Source organism: Oncorhynchus mykiss, chromosome 4 (genome assembly GCF_013265735.2).
Source record: "Oncorhynchus mykiss isolate Arlee chromosome 4, USDA_OmykA_1.1, whole genome shotgun sequence".
In the NCBI taxonomy this organism is placed as follows: Eukaryota; Metazoa; Chordata; class Actinopteri; order Salmoniformes; family Salmonidae; genus Oncorhynchus; species Oncorhynchus mykiss.
Genome location: NC_048568.1, coordinates 8268701 through 8289091, shown reverse-complemented (window position 1 = coordinate 8289091; position 20391 = coordinate 8268701). Strand labels below are relative to the sequence as shown.

Genomic DNA, 20391 nt, shown 5'->3' with positions numbered 1-20391 from the left:
TCCTCAATACTAACCTAATTGACCAGAGTGGAAAGAAGGAATCCTGTACAGAACAAAAAATACTACAAAACATGCATCCTGTTTGCAATTCGGCACTAAATGAAAACTGCAAATAAATGAACTATGTCCTTAATAAAAAGTGTTATGTTTGGGGCAAATCCATTTGAATCCCACCTTGTAACAACAAAATGTGGAAAAGTCAAGGGGTGTGAATACTTTCTCAAGGAACTGGATGTAGGCCTACCTACCAGCACAGAAGCTTACAATCAAGTTTGTTCATTTGACATCTGAGATGTGCTGCTACCTTGGCCATGTCATTGAGCACTGTTGCACGTTGTGTAGCTCCACCACTCATTAAATCTCAAGAGCCCCCATTCCCTGGTGAATAACAATGGCTCCTAATCACACCTGCTTCCAAGAGGTTATTTTTCTGACGCATTGCAGCACCTCTTTAGGCAATGGGTCCTGACCTTGCTGTGTCACGGGCACTCAAAGTGCTTATTTCCCCCCCCAAAAAACTTACTTGAGACTAGAGGTCGACCGATTATGATTTTTCAACGCCGATGCCGATTATTGGAGGGCCAAATAAAAGCCGATACCGATTAATTGGCCTATTTATTTATTTGTAATAATGACAATTACAACAATACTGAATTAACACTTATTTTAACTTAATATAATTCAGCAATAAAATCAATTTAGCCTCAAATAATAATGAAACGTTCGATTTGGTTTAAATCATGCAAAAACAAAGTGTTGGAGAAGAAAGTTAAAGTGCAATATGTGCTATGCTATGCTAACGTTTAAGTTTCTTGCTCAGAACATGAGAACATATGAAAGCTGGTGGTTCCTTTTAACATGAGTCTTCAATATTCCCAGGTAAGAAGTTTTAGGTTGTAGTTATTATACAAATTATGGGACTATTTCTCTCTATACCATTTGTATTTCATTAACCTTTGACTATTGGATGTTCTTATAGGCACTTTAGTATTGCCAGTGGAACAGTATAGCTTCCGTCCCTCTCCTCGCCCCTACCTGGGCTCGAACCAGGAACACAACAGCCACCCTCGAAGCAGCGTTACCCATGCAGAGCAAGGGGAACAACCACTCCAAGTCTCAAAGCGAGTGACGTTTGAAACGCTATTAGCGCGCACCCCGCTAACTAGCTAGCCATTTCACATCGGTTGCACGAGCCTAATCTCGGGAATTGATAGGCTTGAAGTCATAAACAGCGCAATGGTTGACGCTCAACGAAGAGCTGCTGGCAAAATGCACTAAAGTGCTGTTTGAATGAATGCTCACGAGCCTACTGCTGCCTACCACCGCTCAGTCAGACTGCTCTATCAAATCATAGACTTAGTTATAACATAACAGACAGAAATATGAGCCTTAGGTCATTAATATGGTCGAATCCGGAAACTATCATCTCAAAAACAAGATGTTTATTCTTTCAGTGAAATACGGATCCGTTCCGTAATTTATCTAAGGGGTGGCATCCATTAGTCTAAATATTCCTGTTTACATTGCACAACCTTCAATGTTATGTCATAATTACGTAGAATTCTGGCAAATTAGGCGGCCCAAACTGTTGCATATACGCTGACTCTGCGTGCAATGAACGCAAGACAAGTGACACAATTTCACCTGGTTGCCTGCTAACCTGGATTTCTTTTAGCTAAATATGCAGGTTTAAAAATATATACTTCTGTGTATTGATTTTAAGAAAGGCATTGATGTTCATGGTTAGGTACACATTGGAGCAACGATACGCACCGCATCGACTATATGCAACGCAGGACACGCTAGATAAACTAGTAATATCATCAACCATGTGCAGTTAACTTGTGATTATGATTGATTGTTTTTTATAAGAAGTTTAATGCTAGCTAGCAACTTACCTTGGCTTACTGCATTCGTGTAACAGGCAGTCCCCTCGTGGAGTGCAATGTAATCAGGTGGTTAGAGCATTGGACTAGTTAACTGTAAGGTTGCAAGATTGAATCCCCCGAGCTGACAAGGTGAACGAGGCAGTTACAGTGCCTTGCGAAAGTATTCGGCCCCCTTGAACTTTGCGACCTTTTGCTACATTTCAGGCTTCAAACATAAAGATAGAAAACTGTATTTTTTTGTGAAGAATCAACAACAAGTGGGACAGAATCATGAAGTGGAACGACATTTATTGGATATTTCAAACTTTTTTAACAAATCAAAAACTGAAAAATTGGGTGTGCAAAATTATTCAGCCCCCTTAAGTTAAAACTTTGTAGCGCCACCTTTTGCTGCGATTACAGCTGTAAGTCGCTGGGGGTATGTCTCTATCAGTTTTGCACATCGAGAGACTGACATTTTTTCCCATTCCTCCTTGCAAAACAGCTCGAGCTCAGTGAGGTTGGATGGAGAGCATTTGTGAACAGCAGTTTTCAGTTCTTTCCACAGATTCTCGATTGGATTCAGGTCTGGACTTTGACATGGCCATTCTAACACCTGGATATGTTTATCTTTGAACCATTCCATTGTAGATTTTGCTTTATGTTTTGGATCATTGTCTTGTTGGAAGACAAATCTCCGTCCCAGTCTCAGGTCTTTTGCAGACTCCATCAGGTTTTCTTCCAGAATGGTCCTGTATTTGGCTCCATCCATCTTCCCATCAATTTTAACCATCTTCCCTGTCCCTGCTGAAGAAAAGCAGGCCCAAACCATGATGCTGCCACCACCATGTTTGACAGTGGGGATAGTGTGTTGCATTTACGCCAAACATAACGTTTTGCATTGTTGCCAAAAAGTTCAATTTTGGTTTCATCTGACCAGAGCACCTTCTTCCACATGTTTGGTGTGTCTCCCAGGTGGCTTGTGGCAAACTTTAACCAACACTTTTTATGGATATCTTTAAGAAATGGCTTTCTTCTTGCCACTCTTCCATAAAGGCCAGATTTGTGCAATATACAACTGATTGTTGTCCTATGGACAGAGTCTCCCACCTCAGCTGTAGATCTCTGCAGTTCATCCAGAGTGATCATGGGCCTCTTGGCTGCATCTCTGATCAGTCTTCTCCTTGTATGAGCTGAAAGTTTAGAGGGACGGCCAGGTCTTGGTAGATTTGCAGTGGTCTGATACTCCTTCCATTTCAATATTATCGCTTGCACAGTGCTCCTTGGGATGTTTAAAGCTTGGGAAATCTTTTTGTATCCAAATCCGGCTTTAAACTTCTTCACAACAGTATCTCGGACCTGCCTGGTGTGTTCCTTGTTCTTCATGATGCTCTCTGCGCTTTTAACGGACCTCTGAGACTATCACAGTGCAGGTGCATTTATACGGAGACTTGATTACACACAGGTGGATTGTATTTATCCTCATTAGTCATTTAGGTCAACATTGGATCATTCAGAGATCCTCACTGAACTTCTGGAGAGAGTTTGCTGCACTGAAAGTAAAGGGGCTGAATAATTTTGCACGCCCAATTTTTCAGTTTTTGATATGTTAAAAAAGTTTGAAATATCCAATAAATGTCGTTCCACTTCATGATTGTGTCCCACTTGTTGTTGATTCTTCACAAAAAAATATAGTTTTATATCTTTATGTTTGAAGCCTGAAATGTGGCAAAAGGTCGCAAAGTTCAAGGGGGCCGAATACTTTCGCAAGGCACTGTAACCCACCGTTTCTAGGCCGTCATTGAAAATAATGTGTTCTTAATTGACTTGCCTAGTTAAATTAAGATTAAATAAAGCTGTAACAAAAAAAAATCAGTGTCCAAATATACCGATTTCCGATTGTTATGAAAACTTGAAATCGGCCCTAATAAATCAGCCATTCCGATTAATCGGTCGACCTCTACTTAAGATGCTATATAAGGAGTGAAGCGTCTCCACAGAAGCCATGTTGAACAGAGGCCTTTTTCTCAGCCAAGCACTTTATAACCAAAATCTACCGTGGTTGACGAAGTAGCAAGCCAAACAATTTTCTCTTTCTATGGGTGTCCAAGCATTCCCACACTGTTTCAGCTTTGCTGGCTAATTGTCAGATCAAATAAAATCAAATGTTAATGTAAATTGTCCGGTGGCTATTTGTTTTATGAATTGTTCAGCAGTCTAATGGCTTGGGGGTAGAAGCTGTTGAGGAGCCTTTTGTTCCTAGACTTGGCGCTCCGTTACCGCTTGCCGTGCAGTAATAGAGAAAACAGTCTATAACTTGGGTGACTGGAGTCTCTGACAATTTTATGGGCTTTCCTCTGACACTGCCTATTATATAGGTCCTGGATGGCAGGAAGCTTGGTCCCAGTGATGTACTGGGCCGTTCGCACTACCCCCTGTAGCACCTTTACGATCCAATGCCGATCAGTTGCCATACCAGCCGGTGATGCAACCGGTCAGGATGATCTCGATGGTACAGCTGTAGAACCTTTTGAGATTCTGGGTACCCATGACAAATCTTTTCTGTCACCTGGAGGGGGATGAGGTTTTTGTCTTAGCATGTCAAAAAGATACAGCAGCACTGTCAAAGCTGTACAAAAAGTCTGCAAACAAGCAAACCCCGGACACGAACTTTGTCTTTACAATAACGTGTTGGTAATAAAGCATAATTTGTTCGACTGCAACTTTTGGGGTAGCTAGCTTTAGCTTGGTACCTAGCTAGCACCAATACAACCATCCTGATAACAATGACCAGTAGAAACTGCAGTCATTTTCATTCTTAGCAATGATTTAGGAATCCTTGCGAGTTAGTATTAGCTAGGTTGCCATTTGTTGTTCGCCTAAAGAAATTTAACTTCAGTTCATGAAAAGCCAGCTACTTAACCCTTTTGCCCAAAGCTAACTTTAGAAGCAGACCTGACCGGATTATGTGTTGTGAAGATAGCCACAATAAGGATTAGGCACAATAGTGGAATTTGCTGTTTGCCTTCAAAATAAAAGTATGTCATTGACAGTGATGCAAATGAATACAAATAGTATAATTATGCCATACTTTTATTTTGAAGGATAACCGCAAAGTCCACTATTGTGGCTAATCCTTATGGTTGCTAGATTCACATAGATGGGTCCGACCACCGTTAATCAAATAAGAACTTTCTATAAATGAGGGTTACTTTAGATGATGACACCTAGCTATATAGTTAACTATAGCTACTGAAACATTGTCATTTTGCTATGTTTTTGGGGAAGAACATTGTTTGCATCCATGAGCTAGCTAGCTTTTTTTATGACCAGCACTCTAGGTGTGCAAGACAACTTTACCAGCATCATAGCATATGAAGAGTTGTGACATGAAATACGAGTGATTATGTAATAACTACGTAAAGAATTAATGAATGTGTTAAATTATTATGTGACCTGCAGTCATACTCAGATCCTGATTGGTCAACAAGCTTATTTGACATGTAATATTGTTGTTTTTTGGGGGCGGGGGACACGCAAAGACCCAAAAACAAATTAACAACGAAACAGCAAGTAAGTGAAAGAAATAGGTTTTGATTATGTTTTACTGGTAATGGGGACATACGTAAATGCCAACAAAGTAACTTTTTTTTGTGTGTGTGTGTGTGTGTGTGTGTGTGTAACCTTTATTTAACTAGGCAAGTCAGTTAAAACAAAATCTTATTTACAATGACGGTCCGGTTGACGCTGGGCCAATTGTGCGCCACCCTATGGATCTACAGCCTGGATTTGAACCAGGGACTGTTGTTACGACTCTTGCACTGAGATGCAGTGCCTTAGACCGGTGCGTCTATAAGTGTGTGGTAACTATTTAACTGTATTAGAATGCTTTAAAGGCCGCAAAAATGTTAAATATCGGTTATTGGAATCAGGTTTTTTTGTCAAGGAAAATTTCATATCCGTATCAGGCAAAAATGTCATCAGTGCATCACTAGTTTTAACAGTGGCCAAGTAGGGTACTGTGGCTATTTGATCATAATGTAGGCTTACCAGAGTGGCCTACCATCATTCAGCCTACAGTAGCGATCAATGTGTGGTGTTCAATTAATCTGTTTAATGAGGTGACTTTAAATGTTGTTTGATGCAAGAAACCACTTTTCAAAATAAAATGCATTGTTAATTCCATACCATTAATACAGATAATCAGACAAATGATGATACCCTCTACTTAGCTTATTCATACAACACTGCCCCTTTTAAGACAAAAAAAAGGTTATCTGACTCGCTTTTCAAAGATGTCTAGAAATGTACATGTTTTGTGCTCTTGTAGGAAACAATCACTCCCCTATTGCTGATTACAAGTTATCTATATCTGGGCAAATAACTCACTAACTAGCAAATTAAATGAACAAAATGTGCACATGTGGCTACATGCAGCTCTTGCTTTGATCTCAAAACGAGCATCTACTCATGACCACAGCTGTAAACACAGTCCAGTTCAAAGTAAATGGTACAGATCCATATATGGCAATGGTCTATTTGCATATAGGCAGACTGCAGCTCTGATTGGTTATGCCGAATGGTCTGTGTAGAATATGTGCCGAGTCTTGTAAATAGAATCCTACTACTATGCGTTCTGCCCACAAAAAGATCTATTGCATTATTTTTTGTTTCAGTATGTTGCATGAAACCTTGATAGTGTTAACAGGGAAAATTCTAGAACTTGAGTGACGTTTAGGCTCGTGCTTCTCTTTGTGGGTTGATATTTCTTCTGCGCTCTGCGAGGCAGTCTCAGGGCTACTGTGCACCAGCTTAGAGGGAACATTGATTGAGACTTACCCAAACACCAGGGTGTCGCCAGTGTTTTGTGTTAATGTAAGCTCCGGTGTTATTGTTGCCATCAGGAGTGTGATGCATAAGACTTGTGGAGAGCAAAATCAATTACCTCTGCATCATTCAAAACTGTTTTGTGAGGAGTTAGGTTAGCCATTGTTATGTAAATGCCAGCTGACGATGTCGTCCCCACAGTACATATCCCAACCAGAAGCCATGGATTACAGGCAACATCCGCATCAAGCTAAAGGCTATTTAAAAATAAGAATACACATTTTTTAACCATTATTTAACAAGGCAAATCAGTTAAGAACAAATTCTTATTTATGAGGACAGCCTACCGGGAAACAGTGGGTTAACTGCCTTGTTCAGGGGCAGAATGACAGATTTTTACCTTGTCAGCTCAGGGATTCGATCCAGCCACCTTTTCGGTTACTATCCCAATGATCGAGCCACTAGGCTACCTGCTGCCCCACTAGGCTAAAGCTGCCACTTTCAAGGAGCAGGACACTAATCCGGACTCTTATAAGAAATCCTGCTATGCCCTCAGGCAAAGCGTCAATACAGGATTAAGATTGAATCCCACTACACAGCCTCTGACGCTTGTCGGATGTTGCAAGGCTTGAAAATTATTACTGACTACAAAGGGAATCCCAATCGTGAGCCTACCAGATAAGCTAAATGCCTTTTATGCTCACTTCGAGGCAAGCAACACAGAAGCATGCACAAGAGCACCAACTGTTCTGGATGACTGTGTGATTTACCCTCTCGGTAGCCGATGTGAGCAAGACCTTTAAACAGGTCAACATTCACAAAGCCATGGGGCCAGTTGGATTACCAGGAGGTGTACTCAAGGCATGCGCGGACCAACTGGCAAGTGTCCTCACTGACATTTTCAACCGCTCCCTGACCGAGTCTGTAATACCTATAGGTTTCAAGCAGACCACCTTAGTCCCGGTCTCAAGGAAGCGAAGGTAACCTGGCAAATTATTACTGTCCCGTAGCACTCACGTCGATAGCCATGAAGTGCTTTGAAAGTCTGGTCATGGTTCACATCAATAGTATCATCCCGGATACCCTTGGCCCACTCCAATTCGCATACCCAACAGATCCACAAGATGACGCAATCTGTTGCCAGGACAACAGTGTGGTGCCAGGACAACAACCTCTCAATGTGAGCAAGACAAAGGAGCTGATCATGGACTACAAGAAAATACTGGCCGAAAAGGCCCCCATTTAACATTGACAGGGCTGTAGTGGAGCGGGTCGAGAGCTTGTCTACATCACCAACGAACTATCATGGTCCAAACCAGGGGTGGGCAACTCAAGTTTATATAGCCCTTCGTACATCAGCTGATATTTCAAAATGCTGTACAGAAACCCAGCCTAAAACCCCAAACAGCAAGCAATGCAGGTGTAGAAGCACGGTGGCTAGGAAAAACTTAGAGAGGAACCAGGCTATGAGGGGTGGCCAGTTCGCTTCTGGCTGTGCCGGGTGGAGATTATAACAGAACATGGCCAAAATGTTCAAATATTCATAGATGACCAGCAGGGTCAAATAATAATAATCAGTGTTTATTGAGGGTGCAACAGGTCAGCACCTCGGGAGTAAATGTCAGTTGGCTTTTCATTGCTGAGCATTCAGAGTATGCGTCACGACAACGTAGACAAATTCCAAATAGTTTCCATAATGTCCACAGAAACATGCAAAATGTTTTTTTATAATCAACCCTCAGGTTGTTTTTAAAATATATAATCGATAATATATCAACCGCAAATGTCTTTCACAGTAGGAGAGGGGAAAACAATGGCTGTCCAAATTCTGTTGCGCGAGCAAAACTCATGTGACCACTTGACGCGATGTTATCGTTCTGGCTCATTTTTCAAAATAAAAGCCTGAAACTATGTCTGAAGACTGACACCTTGAGGACACGATAGGAAAAGGAATCTGATTCATATCCCTTTAAGTCCAGCAAAGGGAGGCTATGGAACATGGAGTTTTCAAAATAGAAGCCACTTCCTGTTTTGATTTTCCTCAGGGTTTCGCCGCCATCCACTTCCTTATGTCTGAAACACAGGCTTCCAGGGAGGGCAATTTTGGGGCTTCACCATGTTTCATCGAAATGTACGTCATCCGCATAGCAGTGAAAGTTAACATTATGTTTTCGAATGACATCACCAAGAGGTAAAATATATAGTGAAAACAATAGTGGTCCTAAAATGGAGCTTTGAGGAACACCTACATTTACAGTTGATTTGTGAGAGGACAAACCATCCACAGAGAGGACAACTGAGCTTTGGAGGAATACGCAGATTTAAAGAGGAGTCCGTAATTTGCTTTCTATTGATCATGATCTTTTCCTCAAAGAAGTTAATGAATTTATCACTGCTGAAGTGAAAGCCATCCTCTCTTGGGGAATGCTGCTTTTTAGTTAGCTTTGCGACAGTATCAAAAATACATTTTGGATTGTTATTTTCCTCTATTAAATAGGATGCTCGAGCAGCGGTGAGGGATCAGCAGTGAGGGATCTTCGATACTGCACTGCACTGTACTGTCTTTCCAAGCTAGTCGGAAGACTTCCAGTTTGGTGTGGCGCCATTTCCGTTCCAATTTTCTGGAAGCTTGCTTCAGAGCTTGGGTATTTTCTGTATACCAGGGAGCTAGTTTCTTATGACACATTTTTTAGTTTTTAGGGGTGCGACTGCATTGCGCAAGGTTAAATTGAGTACCTCAGGTGGTTAACTGATTTTTGTCCTCTGACGTCCTTGGGTAGGCAGAGGGAGTCTGGAAGAGCATCTAGGAATCTTTGGGTTGTCTGAGAATTTATAGCATGACTTTTGATGTTCCTTGGTTGGGGTCTGAGCAGATTATTTGTTGTGATTGCAAACGTAACAAAATGGTGGTCCGATAGTCCAGGATTACGAGGAAAAACATTAAGATCCACAGCATTTATTCCATTGGACAAAACTAGGTCCAGAGTATGACTGTGGCAGTGAGTAGGTCCGGAGACATGTTGGACAAAACCCACTGGGTCGATGATGACTCAGCCTTTTGGAGTGGGTCTGTGGACTTTTCCATGTGAATATTAAAGTCACCAAAAATGTGAGTATTATCTGCCATGACTACAAGGTCAGGGAACTCAACGAGGAACGCTGTATATGACCCAGGAGGTCTGTAAACAGTAGCTTTAAAATGTGATTGAATAGGCTGCATAGATTTCATGACTAGAAGCTCAAAAAACAAAAATGTATTTTTTTATTTTAGTTTACATTTTTTTTTACATTTGCTATCGTAAATGTTAGCAACACCTCCGCCTTTGCGGGATGTGCTGGGGATATGGTCACTATTGTAACCAAGAGGTGAGGCTTCCATTTAACACAGTAAATTCATCAGGCTTGAGCCATGTCTGTCAGGCCAATCATATAGAAATTATGATCAGTGATTAGTTCATTGACTATAACTGCCTTGGAAGTTAGGTAGCCCTATTTTGAGATGAGGTATCACAATCTCTTTCAATAAAGGAATGGAGGAGGTCTTTATTCCAGTGAGATTGCTAAGGCGAACACTGCCATGTTTAGTTTTGCCCAACCTAGGTCGAGGCACAGACGCTGTCTCAATGGGGATAGCTGAGCTGAGTACACTGACTGTGCTAGTGGCAGACTCCACTAAGCTGGCAGGCTGGCTGGCTAACAGCCTGCTTCCTGGCCTGCACCTTATCTCATTGTGGAGCTAGGGGAGTTAGAGCCCTGTCTATGTTCGTAGATAAGAAGTGACGGGCGGGCTCTCATCTTAACAGGCCAGGTTTGGTCCTGTTTGTGGATAAGTCCCAGAAAGAGGGCCAATTATCTACAAATTATATATTTTGGGAGGGGCAGAAAACAGTTTAACCAGCAATTGTGAGACTGCTGTAGAGCTCATCACTCCGCTGAACTGGGAGGGGGCCGGAGACAATTACTCGATGCCGACACATCTTTCTAGATGATTTACACGCTAAAGCTATGTTGCGCTTGGTGACCTCTGAATGTTTCATCCTAACATTTTTGGTGACGACGTGGATAACAATATCTCTATACTCTCTACACTCGCCAGTTTTAGCTTTAGCCAGCACCATCTTCAGATTAGCCTTAACGTCGGTAGCCCTGCCCCCTGGTAAACAGTGTATGATCGCTGGATTATTTGTTTTAAGTCTAATACTGCGAGTAATGGAGTTGCCAATGACTAGGTTTTTCAATTTGTCAGAGCTAATGGTGGGAGACTTCAGCTTCTCAGACCCTGTAACGGGAGGAGAAGAGACCAGAGAAGGCTCGGCCTCTGACTCCGACCCGGAGTCCGGAGAACCGGTTGAAGGTTTCTGTTGGCTGAATGAGTGAATGAGCATTCCTTCAGCATTTCCTTCCCAGAAGCCTTGAGAAAATTGTCTGGCTGCGGGGACCTTGCGAGGGGATTTATACTACTATCTGTACTTACTGGTTGCACAGATGCTGTTTCATCCTTTCCTACACTGAAATTACCCTTGCCTAACGATTGCGTCTGAAGCTGGGCTTGCAGCACAGCTATCCTCGCCATAAGGCGATCCTTGTCCTGTATATTATAGTACAGCAACGGCAATTAGAAGGCATCATGTTAATGTTACTACTTAGCTTCGGCTGGTGGAATTCCTGACGAAGCCACGTCCAGATAAAGCGTCCGGGGTGAAAAAAATGGAATGAAAAATGTCGAGCAAGGGGAGAAAAAATATAAACGGTAATTAAAAAGTAAAAAACGTAAAGTTGGCAGGTAGCAAAGTAAGGTTAGCAACAAACCGCATAGCGGCACGTAAACAAGTCTACAAGTTGTGACTGGAAATAACTTTCCAAATGCAAAACCAGGCCCTCTTGGACTGGAATTGCCCACCCCTGGTCCAAACACACCAAGACAGACACGAAGAGGGCATGACAAAACCTTTTCCCCCTCAGGAGACTGAAAAGTTTTGGCATGGGTCCCCGTTTCTCAAAGTTATACAGCTGAACCGTCGAGAGCATCCTGACCGGTTGCATCACCGCCTGGTATGGCAACTGATCGGCATCTGACCATAAGGTGCTACAGGGGGTAGTGCGAATGGCCCAGTACATCACTGGGGCAAAGCTTCCTGCCATCCAGGACCTATATAATAGGCGGCGTCAGAGAAATGCACAAAAAAATTGTCCATACTCCAGTCACCCAAGTCATAGACTGTTCTCTCTGCTACCGCACGGCAAGCAGTACTGGAGCGCCAGGTCAAGGACCAAAAGGCTCCTCAACAGCTTCTACCCCAAGCCATGAGACTGCTGAACAATTAGTCAAATGCCCACCCAGACTAGCCTGTATCCCCGCACAAGGAAGACAGTAGCAGCAGTGTGTGTTGGGCTTTTAGTGAGTGTGTGGGTAGAGTCCAGTGTGTGTGCATAGTCAGTGCAGGAGAGTTAGTGCAAAAAAAGGTCAATGCAGATAGTCCGGGTAGCTATTTATCAGTTTTGTTTAGCAGTCATGGCTTAGGGGTAAAAGCGGTTCAGGGTCCTGTTGGTTCCAGACTTAGTTCGCTGGTACTGTTTGCTGTGCGGTAGCAAAGAAAACAGTCTATCGCTTGGGTAGCTGGAGTCTTTGACAATTTTTTTGACCTTCCTCTGACACCGCCTGGTATAGAGGTCCTGGATGGCAGGGAGTGACAGTCGATGGCTTGGGTGGCTGGAGTCTTTGACAATTATTTTGGCCTTCCTCTGAGACTGCCTTGTGTAGAGGTCTTGGATGGCTGAACAAAACTGATAAATAGTTAATCAAATGGCTACCCGGTCTATCTGCATTGACTCTTTTTTTGCACCAACTCTCCTGCACCTTACTATGCACACACACTGGACTCTACCCACACACTCACACTTAATTACACCCCAAAACACACACACAATCCAAAAAATGGCTTTTCCTTGTTAAACAAAGCCACAGCGTGCCTGAGAGGGCAATAACCTCTCTATGTTCTGCTCTCACGAGAGAGAACTCACAACCATGACACAAGATAGGAAAGCAACTGGACCCTAAAAGGGACCCGTAGTGCCCTATTGACAGTTCTACAGCTGCACCATTGAGAGCATCTTGACTGGCTGCATCACCGCTTGGTACGGCAAGATCTACAGCTGCACCAAGTTTTACAGCTGCACCATTGATAGCATCTTGAGTGGCTCCATCACCGCTTGGTACGGCATCTGCAAGGCACCTTATCGTAAGGTGCTACAGAGGGTGGTGAGTACAGCCCAGCGAGAACTTTTTGAGGTCTGCTGTATCCATGGCCTAGTGAGACATGGGTGCTGCCCCGCGGAGATGGAAATTGAAAAGCCTGAGCCTTTTGGGTAGAACAATCTTCCTTTCATTTGTCCAACTCTGGCTTTAGCTCTATAGTGAAACCCCAACAGTCTCTCCAGGTCTCCAGTGGGGTTAAATATGCACTGTCGTCCAAGTGAGTTAAATTACAAAAGAAGATCGTCCATTTGTTATGTGGGAGGCCCGTTGTTGTCGTCCCCCCCCCCCCCCCCCCCCCCCCCCCCCCCCATGTTGGCACAAAGTTAGTTTTTTCCTTTGTGGCGACTCCTGTGTTTAGTGTCAATAGGGCGCTACGGGCGGCACAGTTACTGAAGGAGTTCGTTTGGCATCTATTGAATAGGGGGTGCCAATGTAAATCAGCCAGAAGAATGGAGACCAAGAGATCTGCTTTAATGAGCTGAGATGCTAGAGACTAGCCCATGTCCATTTTGAAATCAAAGTGGCATGGTGTTTTAAGGCATGTGGCTTAATGGCTTATTTTAAGGCGACACTTTCTCTTCAAGACAAGTATAGAATATGTTGAGTCCTTTTTAGGGTCCAGTTGCTTTCCTATCTTGTGTTTTGGTTGTGAGTTATCTCTCGTGAGAGCACAACATAGAGGGGTTATCGCCCTCTCAGGCACCCTGTGGCTTTGTTTATCAAGGAATAGCTATTTTCGGATCATGTAAATACACATAGTCCACTTTCATGAGAACTTTTCCCACCTTGAGAAAACAATTCTGATCTAACTTGTTCCAAAATGTAGGCCTACAAGTTGTAATTTGCCATTAGAAGTTGATTTTTAAATCATGTTTACGGCCACTTTAATAATGTTTACATACTGCTTTAATTATCTCATATACATATATATACACACACATATTTATATATATATTTATATATATATATATATATATATATAAGATCGAGCAATGTCGGAGTGGGATCGGCTAAAATACAGTAGAATAGATATAATATATATATATATATATATATATATATATATATATATACACACAATATTCTATTCTACTGTATTTTAGTCGATGCCACTCTGACATTGCTCAATCTAATATGTATATATTTCTTAATTCCATTATTTTACTTTTAGATTTGAGTGTATTGTTGTGAATTGTTAGATATTACTGCCCTGTTGGAGCTAGGAACAAGCATTTTGCTACACCCGCAATAACATCTGCTAAATATGTCTGTGACCAATAAAAATTGATTTTAATATGATGGCCTAGCTAGGGATTTTGAGATAATTAGTGCACAATCACTGTGGTCTTGAATGGCTCAGTTGATGGCGCATGGCGATTGCAAGCCCAGGATTGTGGGTTCGATTCCTGGGGCCACCTATATGTAAAACTGCATGCATGCATGACTAAGTCTCTTTGGACTAAAGCGTCTGCTAAAATGGCATAGGATGTGTCCACTAACTCCACTTGTGTTGTCTTGTCCAGTGATGGAATGGGGCGACGACGTAAGGCCCCTTTCTGAAGAGGAAGCCATGGTCATCGTCAACCACCAAGCCACAGGGGACGTGTGCACACTCATGATGTGCTTGCAGGACAAGGGCACGGTAAGAGACTCCTCCAAAGTTGGCAATGTAGCCTCCTAGAACAGTGTTTTTTTTTTAAATGTTAAACATCTTCTCCAATTTATTGTAGCCCTGAACTAGCTCACTGATTTGACCTTATCAAGAGCTTGATAATTATTTGATAATTATATTCAATCAGGCGTTCTAGCTCTAAAATAGTTCAAATACATGGCTAGGGGTCCCCGAGGAGAGGTTTGAAAACCCCTGTCCTAGACTACAAATCAATTCAAGTGAATTCAGGGAGGAACAAATTAAATTTAAGAGGTAGGCCTATTTCTTTAAACAAATCTTTAAACAAATTAAACAAAATGTCTTGAATTGACTGGTACTGAAATGAATTGAACTCATTCAACCCACTCGGGCACTTGATTAAGATCTGAAATGTGTCTGGGGATTTCTAGTTTCATGGTCTGGGTGTGATATCATGTTTAATATCCTGCTCAAGGGGAACTGATGGTTGTGTGTGGGTTGGAATGTTTATTAAAGCAGTTATGTTCTCTCAGCCTATGTCTTCAATGAAGGTATGCTGAGCCACTGACTTGGAGTATCAGATGAATGATGTTTCTGAAATGACTAGCTAGCCATTGTAGCTGCAGGACCAACTGACTATCTAGTATCTGCACACTATCTGGATTTTTGTTTTTTAGGGTGTAGCTTCCATCAATGTAATTGTCTTATTAGAAATGAAATAATCTCTCAAATGTCGCTATTTTTAAAACAATTTTATCCACCAGAAAATAAACCAGAGCAAATAATACAACAGATAGTGGTTAAACTCAAAAATACTAATAGATAAAAACATACATACTTTTTTGAATTTTTTGTATAATCTTTTATAAGTGATATCATAAATAGGACTGGTGGAGTTGTGTCACACATGCAGCTAACACAAATAAATGGAAATGTCTGCTCTTCCCAAAATTACAACCCACTAAATTGCAGCATTACCGCAAAACAGGAAGAGGAAATTGGAAGGGGGAAAAAGTAGAGAACTTGTCTGTCGGTCCTGCATTTTAAAGACCGTTGGTTAAAGAAAAATGTGATAACTAAAAAAGTGTTCCAGTTTCATTTAAGGACCAAAAAAATGACAGCTGTGCCATATAGATGGCAAAATAGTTGGGGAAGAGATTTTCGACGTGCCGATTTCATGGCACATTGTTTATGAACTCTTACGCAAATCGACTCAAAATTCTTGCAACCAATAGAATGGTCTGTCTGTGTGTCTGTCTGTCCCATTCCAGCTCTGCAGATTTTGCTGCGAAAAGACAGAATCATTAGATCATTTATTTTGGTACTGTCCATATGTAGCTTGTTTTTGGTCAGGTCCAGGAATGGCTGAAGAATTGCAACATTTACCTGGAGCAAACTCTGCAGATAGCTCTACTGGGTGATCTGAAAAGTCAATCAATCAATCATATAATAATAGTTTTAGCAAAAATAATTATTTTAATTTACAATCTGTAGAAATGATGAGAATAGAAAGGTTTAGAACTTTTGTGAAACATCACAGCGCAGTTAAGATATATGGCAAATAGAAATCCAATATGGATGGTGTTAAGAGATGGGAGGGGTTGAATGGAGCTGAAGGTTGGGAATAAAACCAACTAATAACAACAAGATAACTAATGTAAAACATACTGTGTCCGTAAAGAGTATATAGGTTTAGAACTTGGTGAAATAGACTGTGCCCGTTAAATGTATAAGGTGGAAGTAGAAGCCCTAAGCGTTGTTGTTTACTAGTTTACTCTAATTAGGGGAAGGGTGGGTAGGGTTAGAAAGTAATAAAGGAAAATATATTTTTGAAAAGATGAATGTTTATTTAACCAGGTAGGCCAGTTGAGAACAAGTTCTCATTTACAACTGCGACCTGGCCATGATAAAGCAAAGCAGTGTGACACAAACACAGAGTTACACATGGAGTAAACAAACGTACAGTCAATAACACAATAGAAAAGTCTATATACAGTGTGTGCAAATGAAGTAAGATTGAGGTAAGGCAATGAATAGGCCATAGTGGCGAAATAATGACAATTTAGCAATTAAACACTGGAGATAGACGTGCAAGTAGAGATACTGGGGTGCAAAGGAGCAAAATAAATAAATAGATATGGGGATGAGGTAGTTGGGTGGGCTAATTACAGATGGGCTATGTACAGATCCAATGATCTGTAAGCTGCTCTGTGACAGCTGATGCTTAAAGTGAGGGAGATATGGAGCTGGAGATATGCGTCTCCAGCTTCAGTGATTTTTGCAGGTACTTCTAGTCATTGACAGCAGAGAACTGGAAGGAAAGGCGGCCAAAAGAGGAGTTGGCTTTGGGGGTGACCAGTGAGAGATACCTGCTGGAGCGCGTGCTACAGGTGGGTGCTGCAATGGTGACCAGTGAGCTGAGATAAGGCGAGGCTTTACCTAGCAAAGACTTAAAGATGACCTGGAGCCAGTGGGTTTGGCGATTCTAGATTTAATTTTGGATTGGAGATGCTTAATGTGAGTCTGGAAGGCGATTTTACAGTCTAACCAGACACCTAGGTATTTGTAGTTGTCCACATATTCTAAGTCAGAACCGTCCAGAGGAGTAATGCTAGACGGGCGGGCAGGTGCGGGAGGCGATCGGTTGAAGAGCATGCATTTAGTTTTACTTGCATTTAAGAGCAGTTGGAGGCCATGGAAGGAGAGTTGTATGGCATTGAAGCTCGTCTGGAGGTTTGAATTGAACCCTGTGGCACCCCCATAGACTGCCAGAGGTCCGGACAACAGGCCCTCCGATCTGACACACTGAACTCTGTCTGAGAAGTAGTTGGTGAACCAGGCGAGGCAGTCATTTGAAAAACCAAGGCTGTTGAGGCTGCCGATAAGAATGTGCTGATTGACCGAGTCGAAAGCCTTGGCCAGGTCGATGAATACGGCTGCACAGTATTGTCTTTTATCGATGGCGGTTATGATATCGTTAGGACCTTGAGTGTATCTGAGGTGCACCCATGACCAGCTCGGAAACCAGATTGCATAGCGGAGAAGGTACGGTGGAATTTGAAATGGTCGGAGATCTGTTTAACTTGGCTTTCGAAGACCTTGGAAGGCAGGGTAGGATAGACATAGGTCTGTAACAGTCTGGGTCTAGTGTCTCCCTCTTTAAAGAGGGGGATGACCGCGGCAGCTTTCCAATCTTTGGGAATCTCAGACGATACGAAAGAGGTTGAACAGGCTAGTAATAGGGGTCGAATGTACAGTACCGTTCAAAAATTTGGGTCACTTAGGAATGTTTTTTTAAAGAAAAGCACAAAGTCCATTAAAACAACGTCAAATTGATCAGAAATACAGTGTCGACATTGTTATTGTTGTAAATGACTATTGTAAGGAAACGGCTGTACGCCTATGTAGATATTCCATTAAAAACCAGAGGCTCATTATCAGCAACCATCATTCCTGTGTTCCAGTGGCACATTGTGTTAGCTAATCCAAGTTTATAATTTTAAAAGGCTAATTGATCATTAGAAAACCCTTTTGCATTTGTTAGCACAGCTGAAAACTGTAGTACTGATTTAAAATAGCAATAAAACTGTCCGCCTTTAGACTAGTTGAGTATCTGGAGCATCAGCATTTGTGGGTTTGATTACAGGCACAAAATGTCCAGAAACAAAGCATTTTCTTCTGAAACTTGTCAGTCTATTCTTGTTCTGAGAAATGAAGGCTATTCCATGCGAGAAATTGCCAAGAAACTGAAGATCTCGTACAACGCTGTGTACTACTCCCTTCACAGAACAGTGCAAACTGGCACTAAAAAGAAATGGAAAGAGGAGTGGGAGGCCCCGGTGCACAACTGAGCAAGAGGACAAGTATATTAGTGTCTAGTTTGAGAAACAGATGCCTCACAAGTCCTCAACTGGCAGCTTCTATAAATAGTACCCGCAAAACACTAGTCTCAACGTCAACAGTGAAGAGGTGACTCCGGGATGTTGGCCTTCTTGGCAGAGTTCCTCTGTCCAGTGTCTGTGTTCTTTTGCCCATATTAATCTTTTCTTTTTATTGGTCAGTCTGAGATATGGCTTTTTCTTTGCAACTCTGCCTAGAAGGCCAGCATCCCGGAGTCACCTCTTCACTGTTGACGTTGAGACTGGTGTTTTGCGGGTACTATTTAATGAAGCTATTTCTGATCAATTTGATGATATTTTAATGGACAAAAAAATGTTTTTTCTTTCAAAACAAGGAAAGTGACCTCAAACGTAACAGTCTTATTCTAAAGTTGATTAACCTCTCTGGGATATTCGGGATGGTAGCGTCCCACCTCAACAACAGCCAGTGAAAGTGCAGGGCCCCAAATTCAAAACAACAGAAATCCCATAATTAAAATTTCACACCATTTTAAAGATACACTTGTTGTAAATCCAGCCACATTGTCCGGTTTCAAAAAGGCTTTACGACGAAAGCACACCAAATGTTTTAGGTCATTCCCCAGTCACAGAAAAACACAGCCGTTTTTCCAGCCGAAGAGAGGAGTCACAAAAAGCAGAAATATAGATACAATTAATCACTAACCTTTGATCTTCATCAGATGACACTCATAGGACTTCATGTTACACAATACATGTATGTTTTGTTCGATAAAGTACATTTTTATATCAAAAAACCTAGTTTACATTGGCGCGTTACATTCAGTAGTTCCAAAACATCCAGTGATTTTGCAGAGAGCCAAATCAATTTTCAGAAATACTCATAATAAACATTGATATAAGATACAAGTGTTATGCATGGAATTTTAGATCCACTTCTCCTTAATGCAACCGCTGTGTCAGATTTCAAAAAGGTTTTTACCGAAAATGCACACCATGCAATAATCTGAGTACGGCGCTCAGACAACAAAACAAGCCATACAGATATCCACCATGTTGTGGAGTCAACAGTCAGAAATAGCATTAGAAATATTCACTTACCTTTGAATGATCTTCATCAGAATGTACTCTCAGGAATCCCAGTTCCACAATAAATGTTTGATCTATAAAGTCCATCATTTGTCCAAATACCTCTTTTTTGTTTGCGCATTTATCCAAATTCATGAGGTGCGAGCAAACAAAGTCAAAAAGTTCTGTTACAGTCCGTAGAAACATATCAAACGATGTATAGAATCAATCTTTAGGAGGTTTTTATCACAAATCTTTAATAATGTTCCAACGGGAGAATTCCTTTGTCTTCAGAAATGCAATGGAACGCAAGCTAACTCTCACGTGGATGCGCGTGGTCAGCTCATGGCACTCTGGCAGACCCCTAACTCATTCAGCTCCCATCCCCCTCCTTCACAGTAGAAGCCTGAAACAAGGTTCTAAAGACTGTTAACATCTAGTGGAAGCCTTTGGAAGTGCAATATGACCCCATAGACACTGTATATTCGATAGGCAAAGTTGAAAAACTACAAACCTCAAATTTCTCACTTCCTGGTTGGATTTTTTCTCAGGTTTTTGCCTGCCATATGAGTTCTGTTCTACTCAGACATCATTCAAACAGTTTTAGAGACTTCAGTGTGGTTTCTATCCAAATCTACTAATTATATGCATATTCTAGCTTTTAGGACTGAGTAGCAGGTGGTTTACTCTGGGCACCTTTTTATCCAAGCTACTCAATACTGCCCCCCTGTCCCAAAGAAGTTAAATTGATGAAGAAAAAAAAAACAATCTACATACAATACCCCATAATGACAAAGCAAAAACAGTTTTTTAGACATTTTTGCTAATTTATAAAGAATTAAAAAATATCACACTTACATAGGTATTTAGACCCTTTACTCAGTA

At 41.6% G+C, this 20391-nt stretch overlaps 1 protein-coding gene across 2 annotated transcripts in view; it reads left to right on the top strand.

The window, feature by feature from the left end:
* The window catches only part of LOC110522024 (acyl-CoA:lysophosphatidylglycerol acyltransferase 1), an 85170-nt gene that overhangs the window by 19323 nt on the left and 45456 nt on the right, over window positions 1–20391 (top strand). For both annotated transcript variants that reach the window (XM_036975552.1, XM_036975553.1), the window contains one exon: window positions 14475–14593. In XM_036975552.1, the coding sequence (XP_036831447.1) occupies window positions 14475–14593 (119 nt within the window). The remainder of the gene's footprint in view (window positions 1–14474; window positions 14594–20391) is intronic.